The sequence below is a fragment of the Squalius cephalus genome (assembly GCF_949319135.1).
Source record: "Squalius cephalus genome assembly, chromosome: 19".
Lineage (NCBI taxonomy): Eukaryota > Metazoa > Chordata > Actinopteri > Cypriniformes > Leuciscidae > Squalius > Squalius cephalus.
The window spans coordinates 19,830,038-19,855,629 of record NC_137140.1 but is presented as its reverse complement, the minus strand read 5'-3'; the positions used below and the strand labels follow the sequence as shown (position 1 = coordinate 19,855,629).

General features: G+C 36.6%; 3 protein-coding genes across 4 annotated transcripts; 2 read left to right on the top strand and 1 right to left on the bottom strand.

Annotated features, from left to right (window-relative positions):
- Positions 1 to 61: 61 nt before the first annotated feature.
- On the bottom strand, positions 62 to 18,071 carry zc3h7bb (zinc finger CCCH-type containing 7Bb). Its single transcript, XM_079851724.1, has 22 exons — positions 17,865 to 18,071; positions 16,766 to 16,826; positions 16,634 to 16,670; positions 16,324 to 16,521; positions 15,996 to 16,154; positions 14,909 to 14,989; positions 14,751 to 14,810; positions 14,549 to 14,591; positions 10,880 to 11,136; positions 10,476 to 10,776; positions 9,640 to 9,698; positions 8,231 to 8,330; positions 7,958 to 8,119; positions 7,483 to 7,688; positions 7,281 to 7,381; positions 6,964 to 7,145; positions 4,347 to 4,423; positions 3,944 to 4,203; positions 3,623 to 3,728; positions 2,151 to 2,259; positions 1,875 to 2,008; positions 62 to 1,437 (listed from the first exon to the last, which is right to left on the bottom strand). Exons 2-22 carry the CDS (start codon positions 16,822 to 16,824, stop codon positions 1,399 to 1,401), a joined length of 2,730 nt encoding a protein of 909 aa, XP_079707850.1. The 5' UTR covers positions 16,825 to 16,826; positions 17,865 to 18,071; the 3' UTR covers positions 62 to 1,398.
- A 568-nt stretch (positions 18,072 to 18,639) lies between these two features.
- Positions 18,640 to 20,410, top strand: cby1 (chibby 1, beta catenin antagonist). 2 transcript variants are annotated; one of them, XM_079850658.1, is made up of 5 exons: positions 18,640 to 18,747; positions 19,025 to 19,121; positions 19,204 to 19,309; positions 19,391 to 19,503; positions 19,636 to 20,410. In XM_079850658.1, exons 2-5 carry the CDS (start codon positions 19,044 to 19,046, stop codon positions 19,705 to 19,707), a joined length of 369 nt encoding a protein of 122 aa, XP_079706784.1. In that variant the 5' UTR covers positions 18,640 to 18,747; positions 19,025 to 19,043; the 3' UTR covers positions 19,708 to 20,410. The 2 variants fall into 2 exon arrangements, with proteins under 2 accessions (XP_079706784.1, XP_079706785.1); XM_079850659.1 differs by having other exon boundaries at positions 18,646 to 18,881; positions 19,636 to 20,401.
- Positions 20,411 to 22,364: 1,954 nt separating this feature from the next.
- On the top strand, positions 22,365 to 25,186 carry slc16a8 (solute carrier family 16 member 8). Its single transcript, XM_079852208.1, has 5 exons — positions 22,365 to 22,438; positions 22,530 to 22,758; positions 22,867 to 23,010; positions 23,616 to 24,446; positions 24,558 to 25,186. Exons 2-5 carry the CDS (start codon positions 22,542 to 22,544, stop codon positions 24,731 to 24,733), a joined length of 1,368 nt encoding a protein of 455 aa, XP_079708334.1. The 5' UTR covers positions 22,365 to 22,438; positions 22,530 to 22,541; the 3' UTR covers positions 24,734 to 25,186.
- Positions 25,187 to 25,592: the final 406 nt, after the last annotated feature.

Sequence of the window (25,592 nt, the reverse complement as noted above, 5' to 3'; positions counted from 1 at the left end):
ATGGAAAATGAATGAGCTACTGGCCCGCATTGAACTGTGGCGAACAAGAGTCTCCTAGTAGCATGTTTATGGGTTTTATAGATTACACACTTAAAATCCCCAATCTAATAGCTCGAACGAGACAAACACGGGAGCATATTCCAACCGTCAATCAATCAAAAAGAAAAAATTAATACAAAGCGTTTCAATCCAAACTGTCAGATCACTCCAGACTGCAAACAGCCCTCATGTGCATTCATTCCTACTCTTTATCAAGCACTACCAAACTGTCACTCAGTGCAATCCGAAAGAATGAGGAAATGAGTGCGTGTCAGTGCAAGAACTGTGACTGGTGTTATGCAAGCATCTACACAGGGGTTGTTGGGGTGCTTTTTACTTACTCCATAATTAATTGCCTTGGTGCATCAAATACATTCGACATCTGAACAAATCTCAAATTTCTTGTAAATGGCCACTTTTGGCTGTACATTCAAACTCTTCTACCAATATGGCAGGAACACAGAGTTAAGCACCACTTCATAAATTCAGTTCATCTGCCATCTGACACCACATACTTGACTGAAACATGAGTGGCCTTCGTGACATGTGCTTTGATTTGAGTCAGGGAGATCCATTTGGTTTTGGGTTTAAGTTTAAAAAAACACCGTGGGAACATCAACTCCTCATAAATGTGTTTAAAGGGCTAGTTCACCCAAAAATGAAAATTCTTGTCAGTAATTACTCACCCTCCAACCCTGTAAGACTTTCGTTCATCTTCGGAACACAAATTAAGATATTTTTGATGAAATCTGAGAGCAAAGCGAAGGTTGAGCCACTGTAGTCACTTGGCCTATTTTAAACATTGTCTTTCCTAACTTTCTGGGCCGGCAAGTTTCAATTACATAGAAGCCTATGAAGGAGTGAACCGGCTCTCAGATTTAATCAAAAATATCTTAATTTGTGTTCCGAAGACGAACGAAAGTCTTACGGGGTTGGAACAACATGAGGGTGAGTAATTACTGACAGAATTTTCATTTTTGGGTGAACTAACCTTTTAAGGAACATAAAAACTGCCCTTACTTGAGTTAGCTGTAAAAGTACCAGTGTGCACTCACATACATGACACCCTACAAGCCTGTGCCAAGTGTCATGTCAGTAAGTGGGTGCATGCGTTTGATAATGAGTGAAATATCACGTGGTGTGTGTGTGTGTGTGTGTGTGTGTGTGTGTGTGTATCGTGTGTATGTATGTGGAACAATCAGTGTGTTAGTCCTACAGTCATGAGCTCTTGCCCTGAAGGGCAACAGAGCCTGGTACTTCCCAGAGTGGCACTGAAAGAGTGAGGAAGGGCCTTAGAAGCTGATATCTGAACAGGAAGACTCATCCAGACTGCCTGTAACTGCACACTTTCGGCCCAGGTCACAGATCCCCTCCACCACCAGACATCCGTCGTCCAACCTGTCAGAAAGAACATGGATAAAGGGCCATTCACACCAAGGACTGTAAATATAGCGATAAAGATATGGTTCTTCTAAATATAAAAGCAGCACCAAAAGAGCTCACAGCAAAAATATAATGATAACGGCACTGAGGAACAATATCAATGGAATCACTTTCAGAACGATTTTTTCCAGGTGATGAACAATAAAAACATTGACAGTCAATCAGAATCCATTTTGCTTTAAAGAGCTCGACAAACTAAGAATAAACAGAACGATATTGTGCATTGGTGTGGACGTGAATATAGTTATCATCTTTAGAGTTATTGCTCTTGGAGTAAACTGCCTTAAATCTGATAATAAAGTTTAAAAACAACTAGAACAAGAGCTTTTTATTTTCAGGCCACTTAATCACACAGACAAATCATGACAAATCAATCTTCTGCAGCCACCCACCATTGATTCAGAATAGTCAGTTGGCATGGCGATCTGCTTTTCCTCTGGGGGTGGAGTCATGAGAGTGCCGTCTGCACGCCGGTTCTGATTGGTCAACGATAGCCACATCTCGTACATCTGCTGCATGTCTCTCACTTAGAGAGTACAGAAAGATACACAGCTCATGTTAAAACACATTAAATGGATTAATCAAACATGACTGCACCACACCCACAAAACAATTGTATTAATAACTTCAGCTCTGAATTATCTAGTTGAAGGAAGAGGATTTCTCACAGCTGTTGTTTTTCATATAGGTCCACACATCCCTCTCCTCCAAACTGTGTGCAAAAGAACAGTTCCCAATATAGTGGCACTTCTTCTGTTTCATGACATGAACACACATCTGCAAGCACAAATGGATAGTGCATAGAGATTATGTAACAATGCTCAAATTTCTCAGTTCATTTAAGTCATTTTTAATGGAAACAATGATCCAACTCTTCAATTGTTCACTGGCAACTCTTTCAGGGTTTAAACTCTCCAGAAAATATTTAAGATTAGTGCTTCATTAAAATTGAGCTTGAAATTTAACAAAAAGTGCTGTGTGGGAGGCTGAAACATAATTTCCAAAACATTATTGGATGACACACCCAAGATTTTACATTAAGTATGATAATGAGGGCTGGGTTGAAAATTTCCAGATTTAACCGATCTTCAATTTAAATCGCAAAAAGTGATCTTTTAGTCTATGCTGTTTTCAGTCGATGCACAAATTATCCAGTGATTGCCTGCCATCCAATAATTGTGCTTTGAAAACTGAGACTTTTCATATCATAAAGTCAATCAAGAAATTTAAACAATAAATGCCGTTTAACGCTTTTTGTGGCACGACGGATCGCTGAAACGATCAAATCTTCCAATTTGCTACTAGGTATAGCACAAAATAAACATGAATGAACATCAAAAAAGTGCAACTTACTGAGATATATGATGTAACATGTAATCACTCATTAGTTAACTAAAAAGAAAAGAAATCTAGAGATTCATTTAGCTAAACACATACATGCTCTATTACATATTCTTCATATTTTTGCCTGTTAGTTTGGTCTAATTTAAAAGCACAGTATGTAAGTTTCGCCGTTAGAGGTTGATTATGTATTCAACAACGTTATATCTGTCTGAACAGAATCATTACATAAAACACCATTTGTTGTTGATAGAAACTATAATAGAACAGAAAATATTGCTGCGTCCGAAATCGCATTTTCAAAATAAATAGCTACTCAAAAGAATAACTAATTACTTCGCGACTGCTAAAAAAGTATTTTCAATATAGTATGAATGTAATCCAGACGTGCTAAATTCACCATGTTGTCATTATCATGTGACCTACCAGCGTCAGTAGCATCATTTCAATGCCATTCACAAATCCTCTCCCGTGGCCTTATGGGATAGTATGCACACTTCAGAATTTCGTCGGAAGCAGCATGTCATCTGGGTACTTCTTGCCTACTCTTTTATGAGTACAGTGAATTCAAACACTTCTTTTATCAAATACATTCTTTCGCCTACTATATAGTAGAGAAGTATGCGATTCCGGATGCAGCCTATATTTCTTAACGATGTTTATTTCTTATGATGTTTAACAGATCATGAGAACAGCACTGCAGCTCAGTGTCAGAACTACAACCTGCTTATCTGAAGAACCTGACATGACAGTTTCTGTTTGCTGTCACAATAATTTAATCAACAAAGGACAGACTTACATCATACTGTTGGGGGTAGGTACGGGAAAAAGGCAGCGGCCGCACTACCACCCACTTTTTCTTCTCAAACGATTTTACTAGCAACACCCTGCGCTCTTTTGTCCAGCTGGGAAAAGCAACAGAAAAAGCAAAAAGCAGCATTATACCATAATTACCCCCCAAGAACCATCAGCAAAGATGCTGTCTACTGTGTCTAATAAAAGCAGTCAAATTAAAACAATTCCAGTAAACATTATAGGCACATTAATTTTTGATGAGCATATATCGAGTATCGAGCATCCTGGCGGTAAGATGATGCCTTCTTGAATAAGGGAAGCTAACCTGTGCCTGGCTTTGGCAGTGCAGTACTTCAGTGACTTGTCTGGCTCATTGACCTGGCCCTCCCTCCAACACTGTCCACACACGAACTTCATCTTCAGATTCAGGCCGCGCCCTCGACCGCATCCTACTAGTCCTCCACCTCCTCCTGTGCTTCCGCCCCCGATGCAGTCTCCTCCCATCCCTCCAGAGACCACAGAACTACCGCTATGAGCACTGCTGTTACTGCTGCTCCCGGTGGGCTGGTGCGGCCCGAGCATGGGCTGAAGACGAGAGAGAGAAGAAAGAGAGACTTATTTTATAAACCAGACTTGTACCAACAAAAAGCAATCAAATAAAAGGATTAGATTTCAGAAATGATGAGCGTTTGTGAGACAGCACAGTGGTGTTTTTGTCAAAGCCTCACCTTCTGTCTCTGAGCATTCTGTTCCAATCGGTGCCAGTGTCTCTTTGACTCCTGCACCATTTCCTCATGGGTAATACCTGACGGGTAAGAAATAAGCACAAAGAAAAACTCATTTTATTATTATTATTCATATTACTTTTACTATTAACTTTCAATTGTCTGAGTCAAAGACATTTATAAAACCAGGGTGTGGGGCAAAAACAGCCCTGGAAATTACAGTAATGCCCCTACACTACAAAAAGTTTGGGTTTGGTAAGATCTTTTTTGAAAAGTATCATATCATCATGATGAAGACAGCATTTATTTGTTAAATAATACAGTAAAACCAGTAATGTTGTAAAATATTGTTAACATAAAAAAAAAAATTAAAAAGCTTTAATTTATTTGAAAATGTATTTATTCCTATGATGGCAAAGCTGAATTTTCAACAGGCAAAAAATACATTTCTTATTATTGGAAACTTTTAACTTTTTTTCAGGATTTTTTGAACAAAGTTCAAAAGAACACCATTTAGTCTTTTTTAAATTACAAATTTACTGTCACTTTTGATCAATTGAATGCATCCTTGCTGAATAAAAGTATTAATTTCTTTTAAATAAAAAAACCTAACTCCTAACCCCAAACTTTAGTGTAAAATGGTGCATTTTAAAGCTCCAATATGTAGGAATTTTGTAATAAAATTTCAGAAAATAACTTGCACAGTGTGATATATTTCCTCCAGTTGTGTACTTACAATATCTCAAAAGTCTCCAAAGATTTTTTATTTCAGAGAAATTCCGATTTTAAATAACTGGCCGTCCCGGAAAAGAAATGTCGCGCCTCAGTGACGCAATGTCCGCTCTATCCTTTTTTCCGGTGTGGTGGAATATCCTATCACATGGTCCACACCGGAAAAAAGGATAGAGCGGACATTGCGTTTTGATTTTTTTTTTTTTTTTTTTTTACAACAACTTTGAGGTTTTTTTTCTTATCACAATAAACAATAAAGACGTCTGACAAAGAATAAAAAAAAGAATAAAAAAAAAAATATGCCCCACCACACCGGAATATCGCATGGTCAAATGCAGAAGTGGTGGTTAAAGCGTTATAGCCATAGACTGTATGGTTATAGCTGTTATGGATCACGAACTCTTTGGCGAGTATTGAAGTGCCAACAAAACGAAAGCGTCCATATTCGGATACACGCGGAGTCGCGGACTGTGTGACAAACGGAGGAATAAAACCCGGATAAATATCGGCAGTGTATTGAGACAGGTAAGACATGCAACTGTCAATAATAGCACTTATAAACAAAGTTATATTGCTCTTTGTACTTTGGTAAGGCTTTTTATCACGTGTGGTGACCGAGTTTATAGCAGTACAATTAAATACAATCGGATATGATGTTAAAAAAATATATTTAGTCATTACTTGCAAATGTTCGTTCAAATTTACTTTTAGATATTGGTTTGAACACGTTAAACAACACGGCATTAACCATAAAAACGTAAAACTGCACAACATTAACCAAACAAATCATTTGACAAATAGCTGTATGTTGTAACGGGATAATATAGCATAACATTTCACGTTCCTTGCAGTTCATTAATTATGATGACATAAAATAATACGATCAGACATACAGGTAATACAAAAACGAATAAATTACCTCATCCGTGATCATGATTCATTAATTCCATGTAGATATATCGCTAGAATCGTGAAAACGCATTAAAAACGACATCTCCCATCGTCACCTCCTTCATAGCGTCATCAAGCTTCGCCTTTGTTATTGTTGGAAACTGCGCCCTCTTGTGGTCAAATACCAAAGTCGCATACTGGAGCTTTAAACGTTTATTATTTTGTTTTTTTGGGTGTAATAGAATAGGTTAACATGCTTAAATGCTCAAATAACATTATTTTTCACATTCTGTACATTATTGCAGCTCCTAGTCTGTCTGAACGCACTGAATTCTGCAAAGCCCCTCCTTCCGAAAAGCTCAGTGCGCTCTGATTGGCCAGCTGACCCAGTGCGTTGTGATTGGCCAAACACCTCAAGTGTGTCTGAAATTACCTTACAATGACGGCCCTTACCATAATCACGAGCTTCAGCTTTCAAGGCTTTAAGCAATTGTAAACAACACACAGTTAATTATGTCGTCGTTTTAAACGCATCAGTTCAAGCACAATTCCGAAAATGCAAATGCCCATCGATCAGAATCAACGTTGCAAGTACGACTTCAGCAGTACGTTTTCACAATGGTAAGTAGTCTTTGTATATAGCCGATTTCATACTCTCCCAAGTTCAGGAAGCGGTCTTCTTTAAAATAGGTGATGTGAACAAGCAAACTTTTAGCCACTGATACCTAACAAAGGGGTTTTGCTTTCGCATCCAAACTTTTTTGTACTCATCCTCCATTCACTGCCATTATAAAGCTTGTAAGAGACAGGACATTTTTTAATAGAACTCCGATTATATTCGTCTGAAATAAGAAAGTCATATACACCTAGGTAGGCTTAAGGGTGAGTAAATCATGGGGTAATTAAATTTTTGTGGTGAACTATCCCTTTAATAAGGCAAAAACAGAAGACCGCAGTGTGCATGCATAAAAATATTATAATAGCATGTCTTATGTACCTGTGTCCTGCTGAAGCACCCAACACTTGAGTTCTATGACTGAATGTGCAAAAGAGCAACTGTCCTCCCGCTGGCAGCCATATCGCACCTCATGGCGGCACACGTCAAACTGGCAGAGTGGGTGAAGAGGGCGTACTTTACTGTAGCGCACGTTTGCTGAGCGAACCACGTGCACCAGGCACCTGTCCGGCATTATAAGAGACAAACGTATGAGAAGAGATATAATGCGATGGATCACTAATATGATTTTGCGGCACCTGACCAAGTCTACATACAGTGAGGGATAAAAAGACAGAAGTCGGGAGGCGATGACTCACTTGTTATCGTCAAAGGGATGTCGTGCAGTGAGGTTGGAACACACAGCGAGATTCTCTTTGCTTCGCTTGCTAATGATACGAGGCTTACTGTCAAAACATTCCTACAGAAAAGCAGGGGCAAGAATAACAACTTAGCATTTCTGAACAAGAATGTAACATTTCTAGGTGTGAGAAAAATATTAAACATGAAGGCGCACATTACCTCACAGAGGAACATAAACATGCCCATATGGAGCTGAAGGAGACGGGTGACACTGAGGGCCCGTCGTTCATTGGTGCCCAGAGGGTCAAACAGAAGCTCACGACTTAGAGCTCCCTTCCTCTCTTGGGTCCACACATCTATCTCCTCCTGGCAATAGGCAAAAGTGCAGTTTTCACCATACTGGCACTCCTGACGCTCTTGTACCTCTGCAAAGACAGAACGGTGACAAAAACTAAATTATTTAATCATTGGGTATCAGCATCATTGTTAATCATAATTATAAATTACTATACATTTTTATAAAACATTAATTTATTAAAAGTTACCTTTTTTTTTTTTTTAAATGGGAAGAAAAAAATCAGACATAACTGCTAACAAAACCAACGGTGACATTGTCCACTACCATTTTAGTATATTGTGCACCCCTAATTGAAACATCTATCCAATACACAGACTTTAATAAACAAAGCCATACCTTTACAGAGAACAAACGCCCCAAGAAAGTTATTACGAGCTGGACGGGGTCGCACCCTTTTCCAGATGGGGTCGTCAGAGGATTTGAGGCGACAGAGCAGCACATCTCTCTTGCAGCGATGCGCTGCATCAGGCTGATAATGGTAGTCCATGACCCGAGGCCCTAATTAAGAGAGAAAAAGAAAATCCACCTCTTTCAGACAGGTATAACATGTTTAGCAATAATTCTGATATGTACCTTTTTTTTCATATCACAAATTAAGGGATACAGTACCTATGCGACTGTAGCAAGCATTACAGGCCTGTCTGAACTCATGTGTGGCAGCCAAAGGGTTTCGTGACAGCAGAGAAAGATTGGTACCGACTGGGCCATTCTGCAAAGCAGCAAAGGACAGTTTTCTGACAAGGTGATTGCAAACCATTATGGGGTCATTTTGTGTTAAATCAACCAAATTTCAGAAACTTTCCCAGCTCAATGTTTTTGTTTTTTTTGTTAATATTTTTATGGTAAAAAAAGCCAATATTAAATGTCATGGATGTATATTTACTGAGTATTCCACTATTTTTCACCTGAGATTTGGAGCCAAAGATGGAAGCATCATTATTATATATTATATATATTGTCTTTAGCAATCTTTGTTGCATTATATGCCAATGGAGACAGTTCAAAAATGTTTGCATGCCTGGAACTCTAAACATATTAAAGATATCTTAATAACTTTTAAACAATTTTTTTAAATTTTTTAACAGGTTTTAAATAAACATTTATTTTGGTATCTTCATTTTAAAGGCTATATGGTTGAATCCCAGAAATATGGAGATCTTAATGCAGCTCCATGAGTAAATTGGTCAATTGTACACATTTTCAGTGGTCAAAAACCAAATGTGGGTCATTTAAATTGCTCTCAAAAGTGTATTTATAAGAATCTATATTTGAATCAGTTTCATGGATATTTGAAAGAAAGGACATTTTAACAGATTCTGAAACTAGCAAAAGCTCAAATACACAGTATCGTAACTACACATTACCGCATTGACATCCCAATGTCTCTGGGATTGAACCATATAGGGCCTTAAAAAAAAAAAAAAAGTATTCATGGCACTCAGACAGGTATCTTCTATGCAATTGTGTTGGTAGAAAAAAACATTTCTAGTTTCAACATGATTTGTTGTTCAGATATTCCTCTTTAAAAGAAAAAAATATCAACTTTATGCAAAGTGACCCACATTTGGTTTTTGACCACTGAAAATGTGTACAATTGACCAATATACTCATGGAGCTGCATTAAGACCTCCATATCTCTGGGACTGAACCATATAGGGCCTTTAAAATGAAGATTACAAAAGAAATGAACCAGAATCTAAAAGGATATTGATGCATCTTTAATAATTGAGTTGCAGGCATGCAAACTTGGGGCAAAAAACACAAGAAGTGCTTTTTACCATTTTTGAACTGTCACTGTTGCCATATAATGCAACAAAGATTGCTAAAGTCAGCAGATTTAACTAATAGACCTATTAGGCATTGTTGAAATAAAATAATGATGCTGCCATCTTTCTAAAGTAATTTTTACTCCCTGTAAATTGGCTCCAAATCTCAGGTGAAAATTGTCATACAATTTGATCTTTACTACATTGAAGTCTTCATGAATAAGACTGAAGAACAAAACAGTTAAGACTCACTGCATTGGCGGCATGATGATTACGCAAACTGGGGATGAAACTGTGAGAGATTCGTCCACCTAAGATTCATAAGGAAAGGAAAATGGGATAATTAATCAATATCAAATTATCATCATGTCAAGACATTTTCTGCATTATTTAAATACAGGTACACTAACGTTCAAAAGTTTAGCATCAGTAAAAAAAAAATAGTGTTTTTGAAAGAAGTCTCATGATCACCAAGGCTGCATTCATTTGATCAAATACAGTAAAAACAGTAACATTTGTCAGAGCCAATAACCTTGTGGGCATGTAGAGCGTTTACCCTTCATGCAACCCGAGTTTGAGTCCCGGCTCGGGTAGCTTTTCCGATCCTGTCCCATCTCTCTCTCTCCCACTTTGTTTCCTTTCAGTTCTCTATACTATTCTATCTCATAGGCAAAAATGTCTCACACACAAAAAAATACAACAATATTGTGATAAATTATTACAATGTAACATATCTGTTTTCCAAATAAATACATATTACAAAGTGTAATTTATTCCTGTGATGGCAAAACATCACATAAACCATCAGAAATCATTCTAATATGCTGATATGTTCCAGAAAAAAATCTTATTATATATGCTGATTACAGATGTGCTGATTAATCTATTTCTGCAAACCATGAAACTTATTTTTTCAGTATTCTTTGATGAATAAAAAGCATTTATTAAAAATGGAAATGTTTTGTAGTGTTATGCATGGCTTTACTGTCACTTTTGATAAAGTTAATGCATCCTTGCTGAATAAAAGTATGAATTTCTTTCCAGACTTTTGAACGCTAGTAGCACACCAAGTCATTTAAAACCCTTACCAGGAAGTGTGTACTCAGAGAGGGAATCCAGTCCTCCTGTGCTCAGTGATCCAGACCCGCCCTTCCCAGCAGTGTCTCCAGCTCCAGAGCTAAAGGAGCCAAGGGAATCCATCGTCTGGGAAGAGGCTTCGCTTTGACCCAGCACTGAAAAAGGCTCCAGTGGGGGGAGTGGACTGACAGCAGAGTTGAAAAAGGGAGTTGTGAGCTGAGCCGAGGATGCTGGGAGACCCGGAGAGTATGGGGGCCTCAAAGCCACAGCAGTGTTTGGTAGGTTAGTGGGAATTGCCCCTTGAACTGGGTTCTGATGGAGAGACAAGTAAATATTAAGTACTTTTACAGTGATCAATCCAGTATTGAGCGTCAATGTCCTACTGTCCATCCCTGCAGCTCTCCATTACACTCACCACACTCACGCTGACCTCAGCTCCTTTGGGAATACTTTCCAGCAAGGTGTCCAGACACGAGGTGTCCTCATTCATCACACATTCACCCATGTGTTCAGATACAGGCACAGAGTATGGCACCCGCCCTGACGGCTCCTGGCTTGGGCTTTCTGGCATGTCTTGGGGCACAACTGGGTTCTGTGAGGGAATCTGTGGGTCATCACTGACTGGGATTGGTGTGGCCAGAGGGGCAGGGATGCATTGGGCACTTGTTAAGTCTGTGGAATAAACAGATGAATAAACTGACTCACCTATTTATATTTGCTGAAAGGGTTATTTCACCCAAAAATGAAAATTCTGTCATTATTGACTCACCCTCATGTCGTTCCAAGCCCGTAAGACCTCCGTTCATCTTCGGAACACAGTTTAAGATATTTTAGATTTAGTCCGAGGGCTTTCTGTCCCTCCATTGAAAATGTATGTACGGTATACTGTCCATGTCCATAAAGGTAATAAAGACATCATCAAAGTAGTCCATGTGACATCAGTGGGTTAGTTAGAATTTTTTGAAGCATCAAAAATACATTTTGGTCCAAAAATAACAAAAACTACGACTTTCTTTATATGGCATTGTATTCTCTTCCGGTTCTGTTGTCAATCCGCGTTCACGACTCCGCAGTGACGCTGCTGACGTAAGACCCTGCTGAAGTGTTATCTGGTTATTCGGGTTCAAATAAATATGGCTGGGCAAAAAAATGCAAGTCTTCCTCAGTGTCGGAAATCCTTAGACATGTTTGCGAAGATTTTTTTGTTTACAGCGTGCGTCTCCCTCAGACTGTAAACGAAGCTCGGGTCCACCAGATAACACGTCAGCAGCGTCTTACACAACAGACCCGGAAGAGAATACAATGCTGAATAAAGTCGTAGTTTTGGTTATTTTTGGACCAAAATGTATTTTCGATGTTTCAAAAAATTCTAACTAACCCACTGATGTCACATGGATTACTTTGATGATGTCTGTATTACCTTTCTGGACATGGACAGTATACCGTACATACATTTTCAATGGAGGGACAGAAAGCTCTCGGACTAAATCTAAAATATCTTAAACTGTGTGAGATGAACAGAGGTCTTATGGGCTTGGAACGACATGAGGGTGAGTCATTAATGACATAATTTTCATTTTTGGGTGAACTAACCCTTTAATGATTATACTCAAAGTAATATATTTTAATCAAAATATTAAAGGTGCTCTAAGCGATGCTGGGTGACGTCACTTCTTGTTGACGTTCGAAGTATTGTCAAACAAAACGGAGTCTAGCTCGACCCTCCCCCTCCACCTCCCCACACCCCCCTTCATGTGCACGCGCACTAACCCCCCACCCCCAAATCATTCTTGTCGGTTATTGGCTGGAACACTGTTTGTTATGTTTCGTGGTCCAGGCTGGGCCAGTTTGTTTTTCTTGCCGTTTGTGGAGCCTGGGCTGTCTACAGAGACAGTGTGTTTAGGGGAGAGGCAGATAGCGGATAGTGAGGAGATGTTTGCTGGATGTGACAAAAAATGTTTTGGCCTAAAAAACGCGTGACATCGCTTAGAGCACCTTTAAATGCTATAGGGACATTCCATGTCAAATAAACCAATTTCAGAAACTTCCCCGGCTCAAATGTTTGGTTTTGTTAATATTTTTCTGGAAGAAAGACAAACATAAATAGTGATTAGAGCCAAAATATTACATGTCATGATGTGTATCTACTGAGTAACCCACTATTTTGTAGAGGGGGGTCAAAATGACAATTTTCACCTGAGATTTGGAGCCTAATTACAGGAGGTAAAAATGACTTGAGAAAGATAGCAGCATCATGGTTTTATTTTTACACTGAGATTGGTAGGTCTATTAGTAAAATTTGTTGACTTTAGCCATCTTTGTTGCATTAAATGCCAACAGTGAAAGTTCAAAAATGGTAAAAAAGTACTTGTGTTTTTTGCATGAAGTTTGCATGCCTGTAACTCAAGAATGATTAAAGATCTCTTAACCCTCAGAGAGTCTTCGTTTAGCAGTCACACTCAGTGCCTTCCCGGTCAGAAGTGACCGGACACCTAAAAATGAAACTTCCTCCATCCCAGTAAAAACCAATGCAATTTATTTTTGTTCTATAATATTTATTCTTTTTAATTTAGTATTTTGAGACAATTTGATTGAACTTATTAATATTTATGCAATATTTATTGTCCATTTTTTGCCATTGAAAATAATGTTTATTTTTTTTTTTATTATTATTATTATTTTTTTTTTGTTCTATGCGGTATTTTCGATTAAAATAGAGACTAGGCTTTCAGAAAAAAAATAAAAATAAAAAAAATAAATCAATTTATTAAACATAAAATTAAATAAATCATGTTATTGCATGGGTTTACCACTAGATGCCTGTAATAGCTCTAAATGGAGATGCTTGTGAATTCTAGTTGTTTTTGGACCAAATTACTTACTTTTAAGATGTGGATTGATTGTATTTTTTTAGAAATTCTCAAATAATACTTTTTGCCAAGGTTTATAACATTTTATTAATTATTATTTTAATAATTTTAATAATTATTATATTAATTATATATATATATATTAATTATAATTATTAATTATGTTATGTTTTTCACTCTTGATGTTTTAGAGTTTCACCCCTTCATTGCTGAGCACTTTTTTTCTGCATCGTGGCCGATTTGTAGCGAATTTTTGAGTTTTTGTCAATTTCCCATTCATTTCCTATGGGGGTCATTTTTGACCGAAGACCATGAGTGTGACTATTTTTTTTACGACCACTTAGCATGCTCGGATCATGACCTCAATTTTTTTCTGTGTTCACATACCTAATGCCAGAAAAGTCACCAAGTTTCGTAACATTCCAATGAAGCTGTGATTTTTAAAAATTCAAAACAGATTTTTTGTAATCTGAATTTATTGGTGTGTATGTGTATAAAAGTGTGTTTGTATGTGTGTGTGTGTGGGTGGGTGTGAATTTTTTGCACTCTTGATGTTGTAGAGTGTCACCCCTTTACTGCGGTGTACTTTTTTTTAGAATCGTGGCCGATTTGTAGATTGTACAGACAAAAATTCAGAGAATTTTTGTGTTTTTGTAAATTTCCCATTCATTTCCTATGGGTCGGTCATTTTTGACCGAAGGCACTGAGTGTGACTATTTTTTTTACGACCACTTAGCATGCTCGGATCATGACCTCAATTTTTTTTTGCATACACATACCTAATGCCATAAAAGTCACCAAGTATCATAACCTTCCGATGAAGCTGTGATTTTTTAAAATTCAAAACAGAAAATTTTTCGGTCAGAAGTGACCGAAGACTCTCTGAGGGTTAATATCCTTTTAGATTCCTGTTCTTAACTTTTCTTTTGATACCTTATTTTTTAAGGCCCTACATGGTTCATTTCAAAAGATATGGGGATTTCAACGTGGCTCCATAAGTAAAATTGTACACATTTTCAGTGGTCAAAAACAAATGTGGATCACATTGCATACAGTTGATATATCTGAATATCAAATCATGTTGAAACTAGAAATGCATCTCGTTTTTTCTATCAACAGAAAGAAAAATAAATCAAAATCATTAGCCGGGGACCTCTGGTTGAGTTGACATGGAATGACCATATATGTATGTATGTGATATATAAATAAAATACCTGATCCAATATCAGTCAAAGACTCAAGACCATTTGAGGAGTTCTGAAAAGAAAGAGCAAGAAGGTTTCTTAATTTAATCCAAACCATGCAATTCTCATTTTAGAAACTAGCTTTTATTTTATAAACCAATTTTATACTAATTACTTTTAATTACTTTATTGACCAATATAGGGAAGGTCTGTTTTTTTTTTTTTTACTTGCCTCCCCTGTGTGAGAATTCGTTTCTCCATTGCTGTCTGTCCCAGATGTTGTAGAATCAAGCTGAAATAAAAAAAAGTGTCATGTTAGGACAAGTATAACTATATAATTAGCAAATGATCAACATTTTAAACATACATAATTTAATCTAAAAGACAAACCTGAGGACTGACGTAGGCTTTGCGGATTTTCAAACCAAGTTTGTTAGCTAAATCCTGAGCAAGCTCACTGACTTGCCTGTCCTGTGTAAAATAAAGCAAGCAAACAATGTTTTGTTAGATGATTACATGATTTGGCAACATATGGCATAAACATTTCAAAGTAACTACATATATTATTACATAGAATTACACAGACTAATATTCAAAAGTTTGGGGTCAGTAAGACTTTTTGAATGACTTTTTGATTCCTGTGAAGACAAAGCAGAATTTTCAGCCATTAGTCCAGTCTTCAGTAGCTATGTTTCCATCCACAACTTTAATACAAATGCTAAAAACATGCGCAGAAACTATGATGAAAACATATTTACCAAAAAAAAGTCACCAATCTCGCTGAACGGCATCTGAAATGTTCCTTTGGTCATTCTGAAATGCCTTAGCCAAAGCCTGTTTGTCCAAGTGTTTCGGTATAATTACCTCCCAGAACTGTCTTACACGACTGCGTTCCCAAACAGCCGGCATCCTCCTCCGAAAGTGCGCTCTGAGGCGCAAGTATTTTTCATTATAAAAAAAGACCTACAGTGGCTTCTCCTTCTGCAGCAACTTAACATTTTTCTTAGTGATATTTAGCTCCAGTTTATTAGGAAGCGAGGATTTTGTTCTCTCGACTCACTGGATGGAAACGGTGCTTTATTTGCAAATGTTTTATGTAATATTTAAATTTTGCGCATAAGTTAAATTCGCAACTTTGGATGGAAGCATTGCTCGTGTCACAAGAACCTTCACAGATCGGCTGATATGGTGCTCAAGAAACATTTTCTTGATATTATCAATGTTGAAAACAGTGCTGCCTAATATTTTTGTGGAAACCAAGAAATATTTCTTACAGCATTCTTTGAATAGAAAGTTCTATAGCACTTATTTGAAATAGCCCAATAAACATCTTTACTGTCACTGTTGATCAATTTAACGCATCCTTGCTGAATATGCGTTTTTTTTTTTTTATTCTGACCCCAAACTTTTACATGGTAGTGTATAAAAATATAAACTGCAGATTAATGTTCCATTGCTTCTGCATATGAATACATACGTGAGGGGCAGTTAATAGGCATCCCGTGCCACACTCATAAGCCTCTCTGAGTCGGCCCAGCTCCCTCAGACAAAGTGCCTTCCTGTAGAGTGCTCTGCGACTGCCCTCCAACACACACAGTGCGCTTTCACAGTCCTGCACTCCACGCTCGTACTCCCCCTAAACAAAAAAAGACAAGAGAAGTTTGATTTGCAGAAAATGTCTTTGCAACACTTACTGTTGGAGTACTACGTGATAATTTGCACATACTGAATTCCTTCAAATCCTCAGTTTACAATGACAGATTTAAATGTCAACCAATTATCCAATAAAAATAGTATAGACTTACAAGACTATAATGTGCAGCTGCCCGGTTCACATAAAGGCTCTCTAACAGCTCAGGGGGAATGACCAGTGCTTCAGACTGAGCATAGCGAGCTACATTCACACCCTCGCCGTAATGGACTGCTGCCTGTCTCCACTCTCCATCACGATACACTGCATTACCTTCATCCAGCAAATTACATACTAGCTGAGTCAGGAATGCCTGCAGAAGAAAGGAAGAGACTTTCCATTTAAATTAAGATCATGAAATCCAATAAATATGGATTATCTAGGTGGGGTGGGTTTTTTTCAGAGATAGTACACACAAAGCATACCTCATATCCTTCAGGTTCTGGGAAAGGCAAAGATGACCTGTGGCAAAGAGACAAATACATTTAGCAATTTTGGAATGATAAACATCCACATGTAGCATATCGGAAAAGCAGCACAAAAATCTACAAACTTACTGAATGAATCCCAAAGCTTTCTGTATTTCTTCCTTACGCTTCTGTCGTTCTGGATCCATAGCTGTAAGCCATCACAACCAGAACAAATAACCATTATGAGGAAAAAACAACAACAACAACATATAATATAACAAAATAAACATAAGTTTTGTAGGGGCAAAACATACAATTACTATGTGGTTTTATAGAGCCAAAAAACACAAAATGTTACGTGAAAACATTTCAGTTTTGTGTGTTTTCATCATTCTAGCCAGCAAGTGAGACACATTGGCGTGAAAAAAAACGTAGTGGCAGTTATTAGTCACAAAGAGACTAACGTTAAAGATTACAAATTTTATAGACTTAATAACGCACAATGATGGCAACTAAAACATAATTATAAGCACAAACAGTGTGTATTACAGAAATATAACACTAAGGCCTAAAATGTGATATAAGCAAGTGAGAGCACATCCCCGAGCTCGCCTTAGAATCACACCCACTAATGCAACTCTCCGGACTTGAGAAATAAAAAACAACTAACAGCAATCCTTCCGCGATAAGTTACTTGAAACACTCCTCAATATAATGTAGAACATAGACATTTTTACAGACTTGACATGTAAAGGAACTGTCAGTGCAACACACTAATGAGAAAGTTAACTTGCACAGGCTTCGGGTTAACATTAGCTTTAATGCTAGCTAGCCCTTGGCTAGCCCGCTAATGCTGTCAACTTCAGGTTTGTTTACACCAATTAATATCAATGACTAGTTTTATATGCCGGCACAAAACAGTCCCAACAAACATCTAAATCATATTTCTAGAGTGTAATATTTTGTAATAAAATTCTAACTGACATTTTCAGCGCCGTGTAGTATAAAAATCTATTTAAAATGTTCCTGGTAGCCAATTAGCAAGCTAACGTTACGCTTCGCGAACTGGTGCAGCGAGGTAGCGTTTTAAGAATGCATTACCTTAATAATAATAATCATTTTAAAACACCATAGGATAAAATACAAAATAGATTATAAAAAATGTAAAATACAAGTTAGTCTCCATTTAAAAAATCAGCTAAGTAGCACGCTAAACAGAAGCTTGCTGGGAGGACATTCAACCCACCTAAGATTTTAGATCTTCTCTTCAACAAGGAACTGTTTGTTGAAGCAATAAATCCTTTGAAATGCCAGGTAAAACGTTTGGATTTTTTATTCCTTCAAAATCATACTTTTAATTTATTCGCCTGTCCCAAATCAACGGACAGAGCATGTGCGCCTTGAGTTGCGCTCAAGTTGAACTAAACCGTCCAGACTGTGAGGTCCTAAAGGCAGAGCAATGGATCTTTTTTGTTTAAAGTGGAGCATTCAGCCACTGGGGGCATCGGTGACTTTCTTTACAAAAACTTTACAAAAACAAAATTATTTTCATAAAGCCAAACCTAAAACTCCACTTTGCTCTCTCTCTCTCTATATATATATATATATAAACAATAATAAATAAATAAAAACCTGTTTATTGTCTGCCTGTGTTGACAGTTATTTTAAATCAGGCACATCGGTGTCTCGTTTGGAGATCGTTTGTTTAGATGTCATAGCAAAATAAAGAAACACTTTTATAAAGGTCAATGCATCTGCACCACATGCATCTAAATATGCATTTTCATGTACTTTACAAGAGACCAGTGAAGATTATCACAGGAATATTTATTATTATTATTATCAGTATTATTACAGCTTACTGGAAAGGCTTCTCAAGAATGTTCATTAAGTACTAAATCATAGACGTGGTCAAATTATTATGCATTGTCGCTTGTCGAAAATGCATCCCTAAAATGTTTTAAAATGTCATATTAAGTTGTAGATTTTTTTGGAAAGGTACTTTTAACTTGTAAGATTGAACTTCCGGCGTTGCTAGGCTCCCCCGGAATTAGCCTTTTGTTTACACATGTCTTTGGCTTTAAGGAATATCGTTGAAACAATCGTGAGGAGAAACTAAAAGCAGCAGTGTATGCATTTTACGTTAGCTATACATAACGTTACATTTATTTTCCGCTCGATCTGTATTGAATAATATGTATTTATAATTAGCTGCTTGCCTGTTAACTTTTTGCTGACAATAAATTGTCTCTCGAAGATATCGGTAGTCTCTCCCCTTATTATCCGAGTCATTTTGATATAAAGATATTATTGTATGTCTGTTATTAGAGCCTGATCTGGACACTGTATGATGGCTAAAAAAAAATAACATGTAACGTTACTGAAATATGTTTTGTGTTGATGCAGGTTGGATTTTTACTTCAAAATGCCCTTGTTTGGCAACACTTTCAGTCCCAAGAAAACCCCTCCTCGGAAGTCTGCTTCCCTTTCCAATCTACATACAGTAAGTACAAGTTTATGTCGGTTCACATAAACTAATATGTATTTAGAGGCCAAACCAAACCAATCATTTATGTTTTTGTCAGTTGGATCGGTCAACACGGGAGATTGAATTAGGTCTGGAATATGGATACCCGATGATGAATCTTGGCAGCCAGAACTTTAAATTTGAAGATGGCCAGTGGATCTCAGGTATGGCTTCCTACAATAAACAGACTGATTTAATCCAATGCCTGTTTAAAGAATGTAATGAAGTCTTTATGTCAACCACAGAGTCAGGAGGTAATGTATCAGGAAAAGAGGTACAGCGACTGAAGAAGAGGAATCTACAGTTAGAGGAGGAGAATAATCTGCTCAGGCTAAAGATTGAGGTTCTTCTGGATATGGTGAGTGTTGAATGATTATAGTGCTGAAAGCCACCACAGCTTGAAAAATATGAAGCTAAATCTAAATAATAAAAATGATATTCTATAAATTATGTGTTGGCAAAATTCTCTTGCACAAACTGATTTCTTTAGCTTTCAGAATCAACCGCAGAAACACATCTAATACAGAAGGAACTTGAAAATGTGAGTAGAAGAAAGAAATGAAGGAAGGAAATAAAGGGGATTTTCTCTTCTCTTTAAGTGTGTGTGTACAATGAATTTCCTATGAAATTAGAAGATCTATTCTAAGACCATGTTTCATTTACACAATTGATTATTTATCACTTTGTATATTTCCTTTTTTAAATTTGCTGTTCCAATGCCAAATATATGACTGAACAAAAATATTTAGGTTAATGTAATTTCATATCATCTTTATATAAGCATCTTTTTTGTGCATTTTTTGCCCTTAAAAATCTATATGGTGTTTTAAAGAAAACTATCATTGTCATAGAAACATGCTGTTGAATTCAACTAGATTATTTCAGATTACATAAAAAGCAGCTAAAGGTCGCTCATTATGTTTAGAATACAATAACTTGTCATTCTTATAGCCAGTTATTCCAAATCTTCATTCCTGTGGCTCCAGTAAGTGCTCTTACATGACAGTCCCAAAACCTTTCTGCATGTGTAGATCTGAATGTGTATTCATATCACAGGAAACAATCACACTCTTTCTTTGGTTCCACAGTAAGATTAGCCAAGAGCTGTAAAGGTTTTAACATGTACATGCAGATTTAAGCGGATTTTTTTGTGTGTGAGGCACGTATTGCACGGCTAAGGTTGTGTTTTCTTTTCTCTGCTTGTCTTTTCTTTTTACATGTTTAATAAATTGACATGAATAAATGTTGTACTGATTTTATGCCGCAGTGTTATTTCCATACAGTGCATTATTTCCTAGTTTTTCTTTTATTTAATTGGACTTCTCTAAAGTGGATCTCGTCGAAACAAACATTTCATATAAAATTTTGCTGTGAACTTCATATTTCCAAACCAAAAAAATAACACTCGCTATTCTATCGCATTTAGTTTTCACTACAGAACTAAACTACTTACATTGATGTATTGACTCTGTGTTGTATTTAGGATGAAAATGTCAACAAGTAAATAACCAAACAAGAGTGCTGTAATACCACTTGTGCTGTCCGGGAATTTCACCTCATTTCCTACAAATAAGAGACTTTGTGGGTATTACAGATTAATAGTTTGAAGTTTGAGAGAAAGAAGGAGGTGCACCAGAAGGTTTATTTAACAGATTATCCTTTAAATTCATTCATATGTACAGTGCAGTCTCAATAACATAAGATGAAGTAACTTATGTATTTACATTATAAACATGTTTATTAAGAAGGTCAGGTATACAACTACTTGAAGAGATTTTCTGCCATATCAAAAGCCAGGTAAGACACTGTCTTGTGTTTCGAGTGGCTTAAAGACAATCAAATAATTGTTGTCAAGCTGATATTTTATACATCTCTATAAAGATTTTTAATCTTCCAGGTAATTGAGGAGCATCTGGATTTCACTTTCCCTAATGACAACTCATTGTAGTGGTTTCATTAATTGTGGTATACAGATCAAGTCAAGTCACCTTCATTTATATAGCGCCTTTAACAATACAGATTGCTTCAAAGCAGCTTTACAGTGACAATAGTAAATTAAAGTAACATTGTTTTGGCTTTACAGCAGCTCTAGAATAAAGTCCAGTTTACAGTTAGTTTTGATTGATTCACTTCCGTTGCAAAGATCATTAGTTATTAACTTACCGCTTACCACTTACCGCGAAAAAACAATTCTATACATTTATTACATTTAGATTCTGTATGTTTACACAAAATTGATCAGTTGTAAAAATTTTGCATGCCTACATTTCATTTCTCTAATTTTAGAGATTCTGAAAATCACTGTAGTGTTAAGGCCCGTTCACACCAACAACGATAATTGTAACGATATTAGTGTCCACACCCGCGGACGATATCGTTCTGTTTATTCTGCACGCTTGCTTCTCGGTCGCTTTAAATGCTCGAGCTCGTTATAGCAGGATGTAATCTGATTGGCTGTCAATGTTTTTTAGCGTTCATCAGCTGGATGAAGTCGTTCTGAAAGTGATACGTTTCTCTGTGCCGTTCTCGTTATAGCTGTGATGTGAACTCTATACGATATAGAACTATATCTTTGTAGTTATCGTCCTTGGTGTGAACGGGCCTTTATACTATAAAGGCCCGTTCACACCAAGGACGATAACTACAAAGATATAGTTCTATATCGTATAGAGTTCACATCACAGCTATAACGAGTATAGTAAAAAGCATATTATAGTATATAGACATTCATGTCTAGATTCGAATTTAAAACAGTAAAGATGAATTGTAGTACTGAAAACTTTTAAAACAGGCATTTTAAAAGTGTGTCCCAATTGGAATCTTTCAGATGTCTGTTTATGTCAAAATCCAGACATTCTGAATCAGATTATATAATGTCAATGCACAAAAGTGGTGTAAAAAAAGACATTATTAAAGGAAACAAATGTATCCACACCCTGAATGTGTTCCCTCCTCATTGTACAAATAATGCATCCTGTTAAAATATTCATATTACTTTCCTATATATTTGGTCTGTATGCAAAATACAAGAAATAATAAAATCTGAGGTGTAACCAGAGACTTGGCATTTGAGAGCAGTAAGGATTCAATCAATTGTAACAGAAATCAATGGGGGGAAAAAACTTAGATACTTGAAAAGAATTAGTCACTTAATGAGTAGGTCTGCCTATGACTCTACTTCCTGGGGGGTGAAGGGAAATGAACTCATATGATTACTTCCTTTGTGTAATGTGGCACAGGTGAAGCAGCACATGTTCAGTAGTGCATCGACTGCGTAGCTTCCTTCTGAAAAAGTATTTTGATTCTACAGATAATATTATATATTATAATTATTAATTATATTATATAAAGTATATACAAAAAGTTTTGTCTTCTCTTTTGGAGGCCTGAGCCACTATGGGAATTATTGTAGATGAGAGAAAGACAGAAGATGCCCCAGATGGCGGCTGGGGCTGGATTGTTCTGCTGGGAGGTTTTGTCATCACTGGCTTCTCGTATGCCTTCCCAAAAGCTATAAGTGTATATTTCAAAGAACTTATGCAAGAGTTTAAATGTGGATACAGTCAAACTGCCTGGATTTCTTCTATAATATTAGCAATGCTCTATGGTTCAGGTAAGATCATCTAAATTGAAAGTTGTCAGATTTATAAACCCTTTAAGATTTTTATCAGTCTCCTTTTTCCTTCTTAATGGTCAATATATTTATTGTTATTTAATCCAGGTCCAGTCTGTAGTATTATGGTTAATAAATTTGGATGCCGGCCAGTCATGTTGGTTGGAGGATTACTGGCTTCAGGAGGGATGATAAGTGCATCTTTCACTACTAACATTATACAGCTTTACCTCACTGCAGGTGTCATCACAGGTAACTAATAGATATTTGTGATCATCAATAACTTATAATTCTAAAGACAGTTAGTTCTGGTACCCTGTGGGGAGTTTTCAGTGACTCTTTCAACATTTTACATAGTTACACCATAGGTGACTAAATGTGTCTTTATGAGTGAGTTATTAAATGGTTGATTCAAACTATTCGTTCATATAAATTGATTAATTAAAAAATAAGTAACTGGTAATATGTCTTGTTGTAAAAAAAAAATGTCATGAATATCAGCACAGGCAATATTCCTTAAAGGGATATTTCACCCAAAAATATAAATTCTGTCATTATTTGCTCACCCTACTCACCCTCATTCCAATGACTTTCTTCTGTGGGTATGGAATTTATTGCATTTTGTTAATATTAGAGACATATTTAAGGACATATTACCTGTTACTATTTTTGTTTTGCCAACAAAAATAGTTCCAAATGAAGTCAAAGCAAAATCCTACATTGGGTGTAATTGATATTGCTAAACATAAGACAAAGCTTTGTTTCATAAAGGAAAACACTATTATGGAAGTTGTTAATGTCAGTGTACCGGTAGTTGCATCCATTTTTGAACGAATAATGTCTTTCTCTCTTTAAAGGTCTTGGACTGGCTTTGAACTTCCAACCATCACTGATTATGCTGGGGTCTTATTTTGACAAACGCAGACCACTTGCCAATGGACTGGCGGCAGCTGGAAGTCCTGTATTTCTGTCAGTTCTTTCTCCATTAGGACAAATGCTGCTCAACCGCTATGGATGGAGAGGAGGCTTTCTCATTACCGGTGGTCTTCTGCTCAACTGTTGCACCTGTGCAGCTGTAATGAGACCCCTGAAACGTAAAGAAAGGAAAGCGATAGCCTGTTCCCAAGAGCTCAAGGAAATGCTGCCTCCTGAGGTTGGACAAGAGAATATCATTTGTGAAAACAATAATGATAAAAAGCCTACTAAAAAGAAGCTTTTGGACTTCAGTGTACTTAGGAACAGAGGGCTTATTATTTATATCATTGCAAAATTTATAGTTGTCCTTGGCCTATTTGTTCCAACTATTCTCTTAGTCAACTACGCTAAGGACCAAGGGGTGTCTGCGGAGGATGCTGCTTTTTTGTTGTCTATTATAGGATTTATTGACATCTTTGCTCGTCCCACATGTGGCATATTGGCTGGTTTAAATTGGATTCGACCCAAGATGTCTTATTTCTTCAGCCTGGCCTTGCTCTTCAATGGCCTAACTGATGTTTGTTCAGCTACAAGCACAGACTATAAGGGACTAGTTATCTTTTGTGTGTTCTTTGGGCTGTCTTATGGCATGGTGGGTGCTCTACAATTTGAAGTTCTGATGGGTATTGTGGGAACAAGCGGTTTTTCCAGTGCACTTGGCCTAGTGCTCCTCTTTGAGGCAGTGGCTGTGCTGATCGGACCACCCTCTGCTGGTGAGTTATGATGAAGACATGCATTAAACTGAATCATCACCTATGAAATGGTAGTTTTTATGATCCATGTGTACATTTAATAAAGATTTTTACATGTATTTTTCTCCACAGGTTATTTGGTGGACAAGTACAAGAACTATGAACTCATTTTTTACATGGCCGGAGGAGAGCTGATCACCGCTGGAATATTTCTTGCCCTTGCATCATTCTTTTTTATTAACCAAAAGAAACACAAAGACTTACAGCAGAATCATCTTGCTGATGTGGCAATCAATCCTAAAAGATAAACAGTGGAGAGAGCTGAAGAGAGGGACGTTCATGTTCAGTTCATTTTGTTTAGTCGTGTGTTATTAAAATTAGTGTATTGTACTGTGTGTGAGTGTGTTCAGGTTTTCCTAATTACTAACTCTTATGTATAAATTACACAAAATAATTCCACAATCAGCAAAATCATTTTGTGGGTCAATGAGAAATCAGGAACATAATAAAAAGGAGAAATATTGTGCCACATTCTTAGAAATGCTATTTTATATTCATGTTGGTTTTATGTGCTATACATTGATGTATACGTTTTATAAATTACAGTTGAATTTACATAGAATCAGTGTTGTTATTGTTAACTAATAGTTAACTATTGTTTTCTGAAGATGAACAAAAGTCTAATGGGTTCTGAAGGACATGTGCTATATATGCTATGCATTCATGTAATAGGCCTACATTTTATAAATAATAATTTCATCAACAAAGAATCAGTGTTGTTATTGTTAACTAAAACTATTAAAAACCGTTTTCTTAACTGAAATACAGCTGAAATAAATTATAGGCTTAATATAAAATAAAAACATAAACTTAAAAAAAGTTAAAACGAAAATTAGAAATGTTGCCTTGGCCACTAACTGAAATAAATAGATTCAAGTTGAAATCCTATTTACAACGTAGGACTAAAACTTAAAATAAAAAAGCACATGACTAAAACTTAAACTAAAATGAAAACTGAAAATAAAAGTTAGTACAAGATATTAATAAATATTTTACTGGTGTAAAAATAATACAGAGATCTCCAGTAATGATACGAAGATTAGGCTACATGACATCGCATTGGCTAACTGCCTCTGTCGTAAAAATCCTTTTGGATTTTGATTGGCC

Coding starts and splice junctions, on each gene's coding strand:
- zc3h7bb (XM_079851724.1), bottom strand. CDS start 16,824: ATGGATCCAGAACGACAGAAGCGTAAGGAAGAAATACAGAAAGCTTTG. Junction 9,699..10,475: donor CTCTGAGTACACACTTCCTG/GTAAGGGTTTTA, acceptor TATGAATCTTAG/GTGGACGAATCTCTCACAGT. Junction 7,689..7,957: donor GGCGTTTGTTCTCTGTAAAG/GTATGGCTTTGT, acceptor CTGTCTTTGCAG/AGGTACAAGAGCGTCAGGAG.
- cby1 (XM_079850658.1), top strand. CDS start 19,044: ATGCCCTTGTTTGGCAACACTTTCAGTCCCAAGAAAACCCCTCCTCGG. Junction 19,122..19,203: donor CCCTTTCCAATCTACATACA/GTAAGTACAAGT, acceptor TGTTTTTGTCAG/TTGGATCGGTCAACACGGGA. Junction 19,310..19,390: donor AGATGGCCAGTGGATCTCAG/GTATGGCTTCCT, acceptor TGTCAACCACAG/AGTCAGGAGGTAATGTATCA.
- slc16a8 (XM_079852208.1), top strand. CDS start 22,542: ATGGGAATTATTGTAGATGAGAGAAAGACAGAAGATGCCCCAGATGGC. Junction 23,011..23,615: donor CACTGCAGGTGTCATCACAG/GTAACTAATAGA, acceptor CTCTCTTTAAAG/GTCTTGGACTGGCTTTGAAC. Junction 24,447..24,557: donor GATCGGACCACCCTCTGCTG/GTGAGTTATGAT, acceptor TTTTCTCCACAG/GTTATTTGGTGGACAAGTAC.